The sequence below is a fragment of the Erythranthe guttata genome, chromosome 10 (assembly GCF_056151865.1).
Source record: "Erythranthe guttata isolate IM_541 chromosome 10, IM_541, whole genome shotgun sequence".
Classification (NCBI taxonomy): domain Eukaryota; kingdom Viridiplantae; phylum Streptophyta; class Magnoliopsida; order Lamiales; family Phrymaceae; genus Erythranthe; species Erythranthe guttata.
In genome coordinates, this window is record NC_142542.1 from 4,664,390 (window position 1) to 4,680,728 (window position 16,339).

At 37.8% G+C, this 16,339-nt stretch overlaps 2 protein-coding genes across 5 annotated transcripts; one reads left to right on the forward strand and one right to left on the reverse strand.

Annotated features, from left to right (window-relative positions):
- Positions 1–815: 815 nt before the first annotated feature.
- Positions 816–11,058, forward strand: LOC105949984 (CLEC16A-like protein). Of its 4 annotated transcripts, none has more exons than XM_012973302.2 (21): positions 816–1,382; positions 2,982–3,033; positions 3,134–3,210; positions 3,294–3,427; positions 3,526–3,622; positions 3,753–3,810; positions 4,123–4,231; positions 4,350–4,473; positions 4,566–4,752; positions 4,903–5,231; positions 6,143–6,231; positions 6,307–6,377; positions 7,181–7,291; positions 7,939–8,004; positions 8,584–8,721; positions 8,997–9,102; positions 9,201–9,272; positions 9,353–9,411; positions 9,626–9,785; positions 9,965–10,131; positions 10,404–11,058. In XM_012973302.2, exons 1-21 carry the CDS (start codon positions 1,330–1,332, stop codon positions 10,710–10,712), a joined length of 2,568 nt encoding a protein of 855 aa, XP_012828756.2. In that variant the 5' UTR covers positions 816–1,329; the 3' UTR covers positions 10,713–11,058. The 4 variants fall into 4 exon arrangements, with proteins under 4 accessions (XP_012828756.2, XP_088680682.1, XP_088680683.1 ...); XM_088824556.1 differs by having other exon boundaries at positions 4,569–4,752; positions 6,289–6,377; XM_088824557.1 differs by having other exon boundaries at positions 4,569–4,752.
- Positions 11,059–11,931: 873 nt separating this feature from the next.
- LOC105949998 (protein SMAX1-LIKE 4) lies at positions 11,932–15,517 on the reverse strand. Its single transcript, XM_012973315.2, has 3 exons — positions 13,901–15,517; positions 13,537–13,765; positions 11,932–13,445 (listed from the first exon to the last, which is right to left on the reverse strand). Exons 1-3 carry the CDS (start codon positions 15,208–15,210, stop codon positions 12,063–12,065), a joined length of 2,922 nt encoding a protein of 973 aa, XP_012828769.2. The 5' UTR covers positions 15,211–15,517; the 3' UTR covers positions 11,932–12,062.
- Between the last annotated feature and the right edge of the window lie 822 nt (positions 15,518–16,339).

A 16,339-nucleotide genomic window follows, 5' to 3' on the forward strand; every position in this document is an offset into this window, starting at 1 on the left:
TCCCATTACTATACTTTGACCGTTGCACTCTCCCTTTTAAGTTTTGGTTACAGTTAACTTCCTACCTGTCCTGAAATGTTTTGAATGCTCCTCACTTTATATCATAATTACAATTACACTTCATTTCCACTTAAAAAACGCTACTAGTCATAAAAACATGTTTTTATCAAAATAATTTCAAGTATTTTTATTTATTTTTATCAAACAATGTTTTTCAAAAACGTGTTCCGACATACATTTTCGAAAAATGTGCCGGACAACGTTTTCGGGCATCAACAACTTTATACTTGTATTTGTTTGCTTTGAAATCCTGGAAATCACAATGTTTCGTATTTCGCGCAAGAAATCGACGACGAGGAAGACATTAAGATCAAAGAAAAAGAAATAGGAGAATAATGAGATTTCGACAAACTAATGTTGTAGGCTAGAACCGTTGCGTACCCTATTTGAAAGTTCAATTTATTGTTCTTGAAAAATGCATAGTTGTTGAAAATTAGTTTTCCACCAATTTTAAACCCTAGTATCACATTAAAAATTGTTCTTTCGTTATTGAAAATATTACTAATATGTTTTTAAAATTGGGGGAAATTTTTTAATATGAATTTTAGTGAATGTTAAAATTGGGGGGGAAAATTACAGTAAAAAAGTCGATTACCTACCTAAATTACAATATTAGAACTCTATTCCAAAAAATAAAATAATTAATAACCTACTTAAACCAAACAACTAAATCCTAATTTATCTAGGGTTCGAGGAGTTAGGGAGTTGAATCTCTGAATCTGAATTTAAATTAGTTTGTGCAAATCTTTCAACCCAAGTGCAATATCTGAAAAGTTACGTGCTATACCGGAATATCCGAAAACATAGAGGGCTTCTCTACTAATTTCAAAACAATTGCGCACGGTGCAATTTAAGTTCAGACAACTTCTGACAGGTGGCTTCAAACACGACACCACCACCACCACCATCGTCATCCGTCAAATTTGTCAAACGTCAAGACCCGGACCCGCTTTCCGGCAACCCGACCCGGATAGTGATCTCAATTTGCCATCTATGATCTGATAATTATCCCGGCATATTCTCTTCTAAATTATTTCGCTGATTCTCGTCGCTTTCGATTTTCCGGTGGAAGATCCGGCAATCGCAAACCCTAACCCCTCTCGCCGTGGACTTCTTTTTGCGGCAATTACCGTTTTCTCCCCCATTCGATAGAGCCGCAATTAGCCCTAAAAACTGAGTGGGAGGTGGGTAATTGAAGTCCGAAGGGACTTCGGAGGATGAAATTTGATGCGAAGAAGAAGAGAGCTGTGATCGCGAGTTCTTAAGAGGATGTGGTTTTCCTTTTGGAAATCCCGGGACAGATTCTCTTTAGATGAACTCAGGTAGTATTTTGTCTAATATCAATTATAATTATTTTGCTTAGTTGAATCACATTGCCTAATAGTTCAAGAACAGAGGTTTTGTTTCGTAGCTTTCTAGTTTGTTTGATGTCTACATTGCCTAATTGTTTACTCCGTGGTAGATTTTGAATAGTATTTAATTCAGTAGTATGAAATTTATTTAAGTTACGATTGCAACGAATGAAAAGTCCTTCAAATAATTTCGAGTATGCATTATTGCTCATTAATTACCATTGGAGTTGACAAATTTGATAAATAACCTGTTTACAGTTGAAATGAGGGGTTTTCTTGGGGATTTGGGAAACTCAAAGTTAGTGTGTCTAAGAACTAAGTTCGACGTTTCAATGACTTACTATGGATATTTTCGAGTAATTGCTACACTAGAAATTATAAAAAAATAATGTAAAGAAAATTCAAATGGTTTGGGGGTGATCCCGTGAGGCTGTGACCAAATGGATTATTATTAGTGATAGAGAACTATGTGCAGCATTGTTTTGATTCGGAAGTCTCATCGTTGTCTTTCTAGATTTTGGGGTCCTTCACATATTTGGATCGACTGTTCATTCCTCGTTGCGTTCCATCTTTTCCAGCTTAAAACCTTTCCGTGGTTATTATGTGCAGTACATATAGCTGGTATATCTTTACTCAAAGCAGGATATTATAGTGGGGATCTTCTGTTGAGAGACCAGATTAGTTTTCTTAGTTACACTGTTTCTATCTTATCAGGTAGTCGAAGCCCAACCAAAATGTATTACTGAATAATAATAATAAAAAGTTGCAGAATACCAAACATAATATTTCGTTTCTGTTTCGGTTGGGGTACCAAAATTTAGTTTCAGCACTTTTAGGCCGGTATACCAAAACTTGCAGACCCCTAATGCTTCTTACATTCCGAGACTAAACAATGCACACCCTGATGCTGCTTATATATCTAGCAGATATGCACCTTGCAATGAATCATGCTGATCCATGTATCTAATTCTGATGATTTCCTAAAATCCTAGTTTGGATGTTGACAACCAACTTAAAAAGATGATCACAGCTTGTTACGTGTCTTCTTTACTGGAAGGGATGTCGAAAGAGAAGTTGTGAACTCATAGCTGCCATAAAATATTACCTATATCATTTTCAATATACGACAAAATCCTATATACCCTATTATAAAGTGAAATACTAAAGTGAAACTCCTACAATAAAATAAGCTTTTGGATGAGGTGGTTATAAACTTAGTATACTCATTTCATAACGTTGGTGCTGCTATTTGAGTTGCATGTTTTTTCTCTAGCTTTTAGCTACTGAATTTTAACCTTCTTTATTTGTGTGTGATGATGAACGATTTTTTCCCGTATCTATTATCTGATTTCATGACTTTTAATCTCTCAAAATCAGTATTTATCTTTACTATACGATACTGGATTTGTATTGCTTCTAAATTGTAATGTTGTCCTTGATGTTATCTATAAATGGATTTGTATTGCTTCCAATGTTGTTCTTCGTACTATCTAAAATCAATATATTTTCTCAAATACTACTACATACACTATCGGCTGAAATCTACCAAATTTCCCTTCTCTCCGCCAGATTCCTAGTCGATCAACTGATGAAAGTTCAAACTGTGAATGAGGTTACCAAGGTAGCTTGTCTTTTATTGTTACTTTTTGGGCAATTACTCTGGCATCTTCTGGACACTACTTTTGATGTTTTAACTCCACATATTATGTTATATTTCCCAGGACTTCGTGATTGAGGCTTTGAGATCTATTGCTGAGTTGATAACCTATGGTGACCAACATGATGCTGCCTATTTCGAGTACGGCATCAATGCTCATATACTGTCTTACAAATACACACCCTTTTTTTTCCCCACAGTTTGATCAGTTTGGTTCCTTGTAGGTTTTTCATGGAGAAGCAGGTCATGAGTGAGTTTGTACGGATATTAAGCATTAGTAGAACTTTGGTTGTCTCAGTCCAGCTATTGCAAACAATGAGCATAATGATCCAGAACCTAAAAAGTGAACAGTCCATATGTAAGTTACATAATAACATCTCAATTTGAGCAGCACAAGATTTTGAATACCGCCACCATTTTGGCCTCTCTGAGTATTTCTCTTTGGAAATTCTGCAGATTATATGTTTAGCAATGAACATGTTAACTACCTTATAAATTATTCATTCGACTTCCGAAATGAAGAGCTATTATCTTACTACATATCTTTCCTAAGGTATGCTCCACAATTCAGTTGTTTCATGTTGTCCTTCGTTGTTCTAAGCATTTTTCGTTTACTTCTTTGTGTCATTTTGGGAGTTTGTCTTCCTGACTTTGTTTTTTCAACTGTTTGTGGTCTGAGAAAGAGCAATAAGTGGCAAGTTGAACAAAGATACAATTTCTCTCCTTCTTAAGACCCAAAATGTAAGTTTATTTAGCTTTTTTATGTGCTGCTGTTGTTTAATACTATTATGTCATTTTCTCTTTATTTGCTTAATACAAAAAGTACTTGGCTCCAGGAAGAGAGATGCATGGCGATTTTTTTTTTAACTAAAACCATTCCATATATTATTTCTGTTAACTTGCGAAAGATTGCATCAGGATGACATTTAGTTTCAGAACTTCCAATATTTTTGAAAAGGATAGGTAGCTGAAGCAATACCCGCGATAGATATGTTGCTGCGACTTATTGCATCTCATGTTCTTTGTTTTTGCTCTTTTTTTTTTCTCATCTAGGATGAAGTTATTTCTTTCCCCCTATACGTTGAGGCAATACAGTTTGCTTTCCATGAAGAAAGTATGATTCGAACTGCTGTACGTGCTTTAACACTGAACGTTTATCATGGTGAGTTTTGATTTTGACTTTTTCTTGGCTTCTGGAATGGATATTGTTTAACTCACGTTGTTGAAGCACACTCTGAACATGTGATTTACATAAAAAATTACCTTCCACTGATTTGCAGTTGGAGATGATGCTGTAAATAGGTTTGTGTCAATGGCTCCTCATGCGGATTATTTCATGAACTTGGTCAAATTTTTCCGAGATCAATGTATCCATTTGAATTTAGTCGTTTCAAATGCTTCAAAGTAAGTTATAAAGTTTTGTAGTCTCGGAATATTCTTTCTTAAGTTCTGATTTCTTGGTTCTTGCTGACATTAAATAATTACGGTTTGAAAAGGAGTCAGGAGGTGGATTCAACGTCTACCATTCTTTCTGCCGTTGACGAGATTGAAGACAACCTCTATTATTTTAGTGACGTTGTTTCTGCTGGAATTCCTGATGTTGGGAGGTTAATTATGGACAACGTTTTGAGTCTTCTGATATTTCCGTCAGTTCTTCCTTCCTTGAGGACTGAAGCAGTCAAGGTATATATTCCTATCAGCTGTTTCTTTCCCTATGAGTGTGTTTTGTTTGTTTGTTAACTTTTGGCAGCCATTATGAGCTTTTTGTATTTCAGTGGTTTTATGCTTTTATTTGAAATGTTTTTTGTGACAATGTGAGTGTTATACGTTCAGGAATCAAGTCTTGGTGCTGTCACTTCTTTATATTTACTTTGTTGCATTTTGCGCATAGTGAAAATCAAAGATCTGGCAAACACTATTGCTGCTGCTCTTTTATGTTGTCCAGAGTCCGTCACTGAGAATTCTGAAGCTAAGCTCAATGGTGATGTGTTGGGCCATGTTTCTTCAGATGCAGCAAGCCAACAGATAGATGAGAATACTCTCGCTTCAGGGTCTGATGCTGGAAGATTGCGAGTTTCTATTCCAACATGTAACTCTTCTGAAAACCTTCCACAAGATGGTGTCTTGGTTCATGATTGTGGTGGTAGACAGTTTGCTCCAAGGTAATCAATTCTGTTAATCACCTTTGATTTCATATTTAACTTAACAAAAGTCTTGTACATTTCGACTCTGTTTTTTATTTCAACTCTACTCAAACAAATTTTACATTGGGATTAATATTTGAAGTTCAGATTAACACATCTTGTCAGTTCTAGTGTCAAGATTTAACATTTTGCTAATCACTTCATTGAGTTTTATGTTATTTATAAGCAACCGCTCAACAAAATTCACTTTACATCTTATGACATGTGCCAATTAATGATGATCTACTTTGACGTTATGTCACTGAAGTATGGTTTAGGAAGTATCACACAACAGTATGAAAGAGAACGACCATCCCGCCACTCCAGGGGTTGCATATGGTTATTTAATTCAAGTCCGTGGAATATAAGTCTTCGTGCTGTTCATGTATGGCTTGATGTTGCCTGAATGTATATTCTCAGAGATACATTTTTACTCCTAAAAATTATTCTGAGAACCCATCCCAATCCATGGTCAATTTTTTTGAAATTTTTTACATGCTTTTTTTTTGGGTGTGTTTCTTTTCATTTTTTTTTATTTGGGGGCTTGGAATCTTTTTGGAACATAAACATGAGATGCTATATGATTGTTTAGTGATATAAAACTTTGACTTCATACTGATAGAAGTAGAAGTAGGCTTTATTGAATGGATGGTCTGTAGTATCTGGTATAACTCACTCAGTTATGACACTGAAGAGTATTTATAGGTCGTTTTTTTCTGTCACTTCACTTGGGTGATGAATAGTGTGAAATACCTTGGTGAACAAAGAGGAGTTTTCTGTTGCTCAGAATCATGCTCGGCATCATTTTCTTGTCCTTCGCAACAGCCAGAGAATATGTAAGTTTTTCTGTACAGTTGCTGATATATGGTCTGTTGGTGCAAATTACACAGGGAAGCTTTGCTTTCATTTGTTGCCAATGGAGATGATGTTCAAGTTTCAGGCTCTTTAAATGTGCTGGCTACTTTATTGCAGACTAAAGGTAAGAAACCTCACCTTGTTTAACTATTTAATTGATGCTTATATGCAATGATATAAGTAATGAATGCATTTGCAGAACTGGATGAATCAATGGTCGATGCTCTTGGCATACTTCCACAACGCAAACAGCATAAGAAGAAGCTGCTGGTATGTGGTTATGAGATTTCTTGTTTACAATCAAACATGAAAGATAAATGAAGGAAACTATATTGGAAACATAAAGAGAAAGTGGAATAGTGTGCAATTGTCTGTTGATGGGAGGAAAAATAGGACAGTCACAAAGGGAATGGTTATAGGAATCTTTTGGTAGTTCTGTATATGTTTTAGAAGAGAAAAAAATGAGGGAATGCTTAGGCGGAGGAAGCCTTTTTGCCTTATTTTCAACATCGTAGCTGGAAAGACGAGTGAAGCTAGGTTTAATTTGCTTCCTTCCTCTTTCCTGTTGTACACAATGTAGAATTCTGATGTCAACATGGACGACCAAATTGTTTTGCCTGGGTTCGGAAAAAGTAAGGATTGTATTTTTGGCTTCTTGATCCTGATCTTGTGGATGTTCATTGGTTCTATATGTGTTCTACAGTTCGCTGTTTGATGTTAATATCATGTCAATCATTTTAATAACCAAATAGAAATGGGTTGTAGCAGGACTTGAGCTCTGATAGCTGTAACTGGGGTTTTACGAACTCAGTTTTCTGGAGTCAACTAAATAGACCATAAGTTCCCAGCACGTGCCATCTAATTTCGGCCATTTTCTAGTTATCTGAGTTTGTGTGGTCTTCAAGTAAATTTTAGTCAGCATGTGACAATATGCGCTACCACTGGCTATGATCTTTATTTGATATACATCTGGTAGTTTATTTAACAATTCTTTCAATCTGGCAGACACAACATGTATGTGGTGTTATGCTTTATAGGTTTTATTAGAATGCTCTTTTGTTGTATCTCTACAGCAAGCCTTGGTCGGGGAAGATTCTGGGGAAGAACAACTTTTCGCTTCCGAAGGTAGTGGGGTTAAGGATGGCTTCAGTAGTGAACTTGATCTCTATCTTCAAAAGTTGAAGGTACTTCTGCTCTGCTTCATACTAACTCACTACTGTTTCTGAACTTGATTATAGATTTTCTGAATGCATACATAAATATTTAACATATAAGATAGACAGCCTTGTTGATTCAAATTTCTTACTGCCTCATGTAATTGTTCGAAAATGGTTTTGGTCAATCATGATCTTTCCATGTTCTGGGAGCAGTGACTGCATCACTGTAATTATTTACGGAAATATAATTATTGAGTTTATTCATACATTAATTTTCTTTTGCGGTACTTGAATTTGGGTAGTGGGCTAGTAGTTTGATAAAGGTCTTGGATTTATGGGTCAACTATGATGGTACTAGTACCATGAATATGCTCCATCAATGTGCATAGTATATTATTATTCAATACCTTCTAGCTGCAAGGAGAGCTAAGCAAGCTAAATAATCAGGTTGCCAAATAGTCAAATACCATGAATTGGCAGTTGAAAGGATTTTTTTTAGGAAAAGTTAAAAGGAGTCATCAGGTCATAAAATCTTGTATCACAGTCGGCCTCTTCTGCGGTCAATTATCATATAAATATCATTTCATCGCAGATTAATTTCTAATGCTATTCTTCAATTTCAAGCAAGTGACATCCCTAGATTCGGACTTACTTTACTGAATTTCAATCAACAGGATTATGTTGGAGTTCCATGTGCAAGCCAAGAGGTTGGAGTGAGCCCTCGGGTGCATAGATTTCAAGTATGTACTCACTCTAAAGCTAGAGATTCTAATCTCATTGCATCTTGTATCTTTACTAGTTTACACCGAATATCATGCTTGTGCATATACATATGCTTTTGAGGTGAGGTTCTGGAAAAATAATCTTGATAATGAGAGTCGAAGGTATATACCAAAAGCATTTGGGTCGAAACTTGTTTGATTTATTAACATACCGAAATGGATTGAGTATTCCGAATATTTGGAACGTAAATTAACTCACCCCTATATTGTTATATATCTACAAACTCATGGAGCTGTTAAATGAGATTCATGTTGCAAAGGTGGGCAGAGTTGTCGTACACACTTTTATTGTATCCTTGATTACTACCGATTAACTAGTGGAACCAAATTGGCCAGGATAGAAGGAATGATTAGTTCGAAAGAAGGTTCCTTTGCCTGATGCTGGTTTTAGTATGGAACTAAGCTAGCTTCTCATTCGTCTGGTTGTGAATACTTAAGGAAACTTATTATTTGAACATGGAAACTGAATGACACTCATTGTATGGTTACGTATTGCATCGCATGTACGTTTATTGAACCAAGTATTCTGATTGTTAGGTACTCGATGCGCTGGTCAGTCTCTTCTGCAGGTCAAATATCTCTGCAGAAACATTATGGGATGGTGGTTGGCTTTTGCGGCAGTTGTTACCTTATAGTGAGGCAGAGTTTAACAGCCACCACCTTAGATTACTCAAAGTAAGTTGTCTTACAAGCAACCTGAAATTGCTTCTTAGATGGATATATAGTCTGGTCTTATTATGATGACATTATGTTTGTTCTAAAACTTGTACGCTGTTAAATTTCATCAGTTCTCCCGCAGACAATCATTTCTGATTGTATTGTTTTCCCCGTCTTTTTAGGGTCGTCGTTTTCTTCTAGTACTTTTTGGTTGAACTTTTAGCCGTTCTTGAAAAATAAGTTTACTATGTTGTCATTGTCTGCATAGAATGACAAGATGTCTTTATCTTTAGGATACATTCCACTCTTGCACTAATCGTGTTCTAGAGGAGACCAGGGGACCTTGGTCTGATCTTTTGGTGACAATTATTTGCGACGAGTGGAGAAAGTGCAAAAGAGGTATGTAATTTCCTTTTCTTTTTTTCTTTCTAATTTTTTAAGACAGATGCGTTATGTGGCTAACTAATTACGTTGAATGACTTAATCACTACATGTAGCAATCGAAGCTTCTTCTCCTCGGAAAGATCCCAAGTTTATGCTCTTGCACCCATACAAATCTGCCTCTGATGGTACCTTCTCTCGCCCTCTCTCTATCTCTGTAATAACTGAGACAGAAGTAGATACTATTGATTTTTCCCTCCTCTTACAGAGCACGCGTTAGGTGAATCTTCCTTTGCTGCTGGAGAGAGAATGTGTGAGACCGTGAAGGTTGAAACCTACATTGCTTTTCATTATGATAGTTTCATTAATACACAAGAATGCAGTTTTATGTCACGTGTACCATCCACATAAGTTGATCTGGAATAAAGTATTATTTAAGTAGCTGATATTAATTACAGATGGTTATGAGTGCAAATGCTATGGTCGTTTTTTTTTTATAATAATAATAATATTTACTTTTCAAGTGTTATGACCACTGCAGGTGTTTGCACTGCTTCACCATCTCCATATTTTCTCCCTCGGTAAAGTTTTGCCAGATCAACCTCCTGTACTTTGTGCAGTTGATATTCCAGAAATGTCCAGAGCAAAGAAAGCTGGTGTAAATCCACCCGGACTAAAACCAAATGCCGAAATATTTCTCGGTGATTCTTATTTGCATATCCATGTTTGCGTCTCGGCATTTGATGTTCTTCATTCTTGTTCTTGCTTTTTCATTCTGAGCATTGTTATTAAAAGGACCAAAAAGTTTCTTACGTTTAAAAACTTGCGCGGCTCGGAATTCCTATTTTATTTTAACTTTGTATTTTCCGTCTTCCTTCAGTGGACGCAGTGCCTTGTCGTATTGCATTTGAGAGGGGCAAGGAACGTCATTTTCAATTTCTAGCACTCTCTGTTGGAAGCTCTGGGTGGCTTGTACTTGCCGAGGAGTTACCCATGAAACCACAACATGGAATTGTTCGAGTTGTAGCACCGCTAGCTGGATGTAATGTGAGTTTTGCTTTTACAGTCTCTTAATTTTTTTTTCCCCATATACCCTCGAACCAGTCTATGTAAATCAGTCATGTGGAGAAAACCATACAAGTAAATAAATGAGTACGGAGAGGGGCATTAACTCGTCTGAATTTAGCAAACTTTGATAGTCCAAGTGTATTTTCTATTTTCCCTCTAATTTCTGACAAAGTTCGTTTTGAAGCGTAATTAAAGGCTAAGATATCTGACTAAATCGATATCCACACACTATTATTTTTTTTCCCCTTCAGCCCAGATTAGATGATAAACATTCAAGGTGGCTGCACCTTCGAATACGGCCCTCCTCATTCCCCATCACAGACGCTGCTAAGCAGACTACTTCCCCTGGAAAAGTAAAATCGAAAGCTTTGGTCGACGGAAGGTGGACTCTGGCTTTTCGAGACGATGAATCGTGCAAGGTCGCTTTGTCTATGATTGTTGAAGAAGTCAAACTGCAAAGTCTCGAGGTAGAAAGAAGTTTACAGCCTTTGCTTGAACTCGATAAAAGTTTACATTGTTCAACCCTTTCAGAGTGTGTAGAAAATAACTCTTCTTCTTGAAAGGCCAAAAGTTTCATTTCTAAGCTTTTTCTTTCGGGTTCTTTTCTTCAATATATATACATATTTTTTTTTGCACACAAAAGGGGGCGGACAGTTCGACCATCCACCCGTGCGTAAACTGTCCACAAGAAATCTATAGGGTGCACAAAAATGCATAATAAAAAGCATGTAATATTAGTGCCATTCTTTGTATATACAAGACGAAAGATTTTTCTACGTACCCTCGTGTCGCCTCTATAACCAAGCCACCCAATTTAGATGTGTGCGTATTCGATTCTATTTTGTAAGATTTGTAACGTTACATAATATTTGAGCTAATGAAAGAGAAAAAGTTCCATTCTTTGTACTCTGGTGGTCATGGTTCTTGAAATATGGCATTACCCTGTATTTTTCGTTAATTGTTATCTTTTTTCGTAATGTCGACCATAGTTTACGAGCAAGTGTAACTCATCGAGCTATGTGAAATAGATTTGCGAGCAGAGAAAAAATTCTGCATATTTTTTTCTTTCGCGAGGCAATTGTCGAATTTTTCGAATTATTTTGAATATTTTCTTGGGTGATTTTTTGATTTTTTTTATCCTCGGATAGGGTAGGGAATAATTGGCTATTTGGTTTTCACAGAGCAGTAGGCACTGAAAATAATCATTTACTCATCATATGCAAATTTATTTATTTATTTTTTATTTTTATAAATTTAATGGCAATGAGAACACTTTTATCCTGCTTCACCAGTTTTTGGTTTGTCTGTCAAATATAGAAATCATTTCCTTATTCATGGAGACATACCCCACACGCGCCGCTTGATTTGTAATCATTCTCTTCTTACACTAATTAATCTTTGATTACCCCCTAATGACTCAAAAGTACTTTTTACCAAATTCAAAAGATATAAAAAATAAAAATAAAAAATCTTTTTAATCAAGTGAAATAAAAGTGCCATTGTCATGTAGTGGAGAACGAAGATTATTATTTATAGTTACAATAATATATATAAATAAATATTTATTGTGGGAATAGATAATATTGTTTATGAAAAGGGATTCAAGAAACCTTTGTGGCTTAGTGATTTCCACCTCAAAAAAGAATTTCCCAATTAGGTTCACTTTGTAACTATCTCATCATTACAAAACCTACTTTGGTCCCATGTTCAAGGTTCTAATGAAACCAGTGTCTAATGACCATTTTGCCCTTTGACCACTTTGATTTTACAAACTCCACATTTAAACCATGCTTAATTAATTAAAATTAGAAAAGCTGTGAAAACAAACCAGTCACAGTATTAGAAACCACTAATTACATCCCAATTTAAAAAAAAGAAAAAATAAAAAAAGAAAAGAGAGAATTAATATGTTACAAAGAAACTGAAATACTTTTAGGGAGACAAGTTCCCATGTATCCATCTTCTTCACACTTCTCTCCTAAACAAAGCCTAATACTAACAACCCTTTCGATCGTCCGATCACCGCCGTTATCTAACGTAAGTAAACTCGTCTCGAAAACATCTTTCACCCATCGGTCGAACATGCTATTGAGATAGAAACCCGACCCTCGTAAAATTTCCTCCAATACCCTCTCCTCGACATCAAAATTTCCACTTACACTAACATCCTTAAACGATTGTTCGAATTTGGACAAGAACATCTCTCTCGCACGAACTTCTTGATCCGAATCCCTATTCATTACGAAGCGGTTCTTGATTTTTTCGAGAAGGAAAAGCGTTGGCGAATCGCGTTGTTGTACGATAGTGCCACTGTCCTCGTCAGCTTCGATGTTGAGGTCGAGGGCTTTCTTTACATCCTCCATCTCGTTGCTCCTCTGTCTCTTGTTGCTCGTTATTGGCAAATCCCACATTTTCGATCTGCGTTTGCTTTCGAGATTAGGGATGATGAGATTAGGGTTATCATCCGGACTATGTTTGGATTCGTTGATAACGAGTTTCATCTGGATTACATTATCCAATTCTTTATTCGACTCACCATCCGTCGTTAAGACGAACATTGCATGGCCACCGGTATCTTCTTTATCACTCCTCTTCTCTGTTTCCGATTTTCCGTTCTCAAATCTTTCATCAAGAAACTCAGCAAACTCACAATCTGCGAAATCAGCATCTTCGACTAGAACAACGAGATTTTCGTTATTCTTCAATGCCTTGTCGATAATTTCACGTTTATTCTTCAAACCCTTTCTCGTGCTCATGCAGAGAAGCAAATCGGAAGAACCAAACACGGATTCCGCTACCATCACAGCAAATCTTCTCTTGCCAACAAAGTCATTCCCTTCAATCAATACAAACTTATCTCGACTCATCCCTTTCAAATCACCCAATGCCTCGAGAATTAAAGGGATCGCTTCCGATTGCCAAGGCACGTTTTCTTGAAAAACGTCACCCGTGGGTGCGCAAGAATAAGCCGAATTTCCGAGGGCGAGTGTGATTTTTACCTCCTTTTCATCCACCCCTTTAAGGGAGTCGAGATTTGGTTCAGTCACTGTCTGATTTTTGGAAGTTTCGTCGGTGAAAGTGAAGTTGATGTGGCAAGATTGCTGCCTTCTGAACCTAGGCAAGGAACTAGCCGTTGGATGAGCAAACGAAATAGTTTCGGAATGGTCGGTGTATACGCTATTCTTGTTCGGCCAAGAGGGATAGTTGTAGTTATACTTATTCGGACTATTGCTTCCTCGGTGGAGACTCTTGCACAATTTGTTGTATTTTCTCCTCAATTCAACTAAATTTTCCTGAAAAATTTAAGCGAATTCTCGATGAATAACAAACGTAACACAATGAATTTACACGAGAACCAACGACTTAAAAACATTAGTAGTATACCTTGTCAAGTGTATCGACGGGGTGCGGTTTCTTTAGCCAAAAGGGCAATTGGGAAGAACCATTCTCAGCATCTTTATCTATCGAGTTCGACGAAAAACATTTCTTGAAACCGGCTTCTCTTTCGTAACTCGACGTGCATTCGGGGCAACAAGTGAGAAGCACATCTTGTTCTTTCTCCTTGACGCAAAACGACTTCTTGTCCGGGAATTCGATTCTCGAATCTAGACCACTGATAGAACAACAATATAATGCAAACAAAACAAAATGAATACATTACAAAAATCAAGAATCTCTCTCTACAATTTTTGGAGCCAAAAAAAAATTTCAAAATTTGTACAGTCAAACAAAGGGTTGACTAACTAACCTTGTGGCAGCAGCATTGAGGCTCAGCCCTAAACCACCAGAAGAAGATGGTACAGAAACAGGCTGAAGATTCCAATGAAGATCCAACGGTGGATGTTTCATCTGACACTTCATGTATGTCTGATAATTCGCTGTACCCAATAACCAAACCCTCGTACTATTATTACTACTGTTGTTATACCAAGAAAGCAATTTCCCCATTTCTGCAACCAAATGATCAACCGGGCTGTAACCAGCACCGTCTTCTCTCTCGCCGCCGTAGTCCACCGTCCATTTTAAATCTCCGGTGTATATGAACACTCCGCCCGGTGAGAAAGAATCGACCTTTCTCTTTAAATCAGCAATGTTCATCTCCACTTCTTCTCGTTTCATGAATCTGAGTGGGACTGAAGAGAATTGGAATTTGATGACGTGGGCCGATTTCAGCTCGTCGGGTACTTCACCTTTGTCCACCATGGCAGTGAGCTCGGAGACTAGGGCTTCCGCCGTGGATAGGGAATCTCCGACGATGACTGTGTTTTTTCTTCTGCTGTTCTTTCTGAGAAGAACGTCGAGGACGGTTTTGATGTCTTGTTTGAAGGAGGAGAAAGAAGTTGTTGCGGCGGCGGTGGCGGCGGAGAAGAGGAAAGGGTTCTTGTCGGCGGCGGCGGCGGCGGCGTAGGATAGCAGATGGGAGTAGTGATGGAAGGTGGTAGGGTTTTCCCTGTGGGTTTCGGGAGGAGGGGAGTTTGGGGTGGAGAAAATGCCGCCGGAGGTGTTGTAGCACTGGAAGACGGAGGAGGAGTTGGAATCTTCGAGGTTGTTCTTGACGGCGGTGCTGGAGAATCCGGCCTCCCTCATAACCCTACTTACGCTGGGGTCATCTAATATGGATAAGATGAGCTGCTCGAGTTCGACTTTGATGGTTACTAGCGGCGGCTGGTTTTGGTTCTGGTGGTGGTGCTGCTGTTCGACGCAGCCGCGGCGCTGGTGGGCCTGGGCGCGTTTGAGGGCGGCGACGAGCGCGTTGGAAAGCGACGGCTGCGCGTGGAGGAGTGGGGCGGGGGTGGCGGGGAGGCGGTTGAGGGCGACGTTGAAGCAGAGCTCGAGGGCTCGGCACTGGAGTGGGTGGGAAGGCTGGTGGTGGTGCGGCTGGGATTTGAGGCAGGCGCGGCGGAGGAGGCTGGCCCTTGAGCTCAGCAAGGTGGCGGCGACATGCAGAGGCGTGACCTGGGCGTGGCCCCGCCGCCGTGACAGGCTGAGTGAGTGCTTCAGCACGGAGGCGGCCTCCGCCGAGAGCGTCTGTTGCGCCGCGCAAGCTCCTGCACGCATAACTTGGTAACTACCCCACCCCCCAACACCCCCCTTGGATAAATCAAACTTCTCAAGAAAACCCTGAAACTGAAAACCCTTGCTTTGGTATCTATATATGTATCTATCCTCTCCCACCTCTACTGTGTGTGTGTGTGTGTGTGTGTGTGTTTTGATTGTAAGGAGCACGAAATGAAATGATGATGAAATCACAAACTGAAACTGAAACTGAAACCACCGCCTAAAAAAGGAAATAAACAGTGGTGTCCTTTTTGGAGTTTTGATATTCACACAGGGCTATTTTCGTCATAAAAAAATTAGTTTCTGCAGTCTGGGGGCTTTTCATGCAAAGATATATAAATTAAGGGGTAAATTATGAAAACCCCCCTTAACTTAGTCTAAATAATGAGAAACACCCCCACTTATTGGTAATAACCAAAATCCCCTTTTTAACTGTTGATCAAATTTTTTAACATAAAATGTGTACAGTTTATTATACGTTTGGTTAAGTAAGTGAGAAATAAAAGAAAATATATTTATCTTAAATTGTATATAGTCTATTCACTGGAATAAAAAAGAAATCTGTGAAAAGGGACACTATGGGGTTGGCGTAATACGGAAACTAATCTCAGGGCATTTTTGGTAATTACGAATATGTAGAGGTGGTTTTTGTAATTTAATTTAAGTTTTAGGGGGTTTTTCATAAATTACCCATAAATTAAAGGGGCTGCTTTAAAATGCATTTTTGACCCCACATTTTAATGACTAGTGTCTTTATTTCCCATCTTTATTTTCTTTTTCTATTTGTTCGAGTAACTGAAATGTATGTATATGTATATATAGACACACACACAGAGTGAGTGCTTTATTTGCTTTAATTTTTGTTTTAGTCCACATAGTGAGAGAGAGAGGTACAGACAAGGTGCAGCAGAAAATTCAAATATAGTACTCATAATAAATAAATAAAAAAATATTAAATAAAAAAGAAAACAAAAGGGAAAAGAAGGGCAGAGTTATGTGATGAGAGATAAAAGAGAAAGTGATATTTTTGCCTTTTTCATGTTTATCTTTTGTTTCTTCTTTTTCTATTTTGCATGTAAATAATAATAATAATAATTAATAAATGTGTTTTTCTCTCTCTAGATCTCTC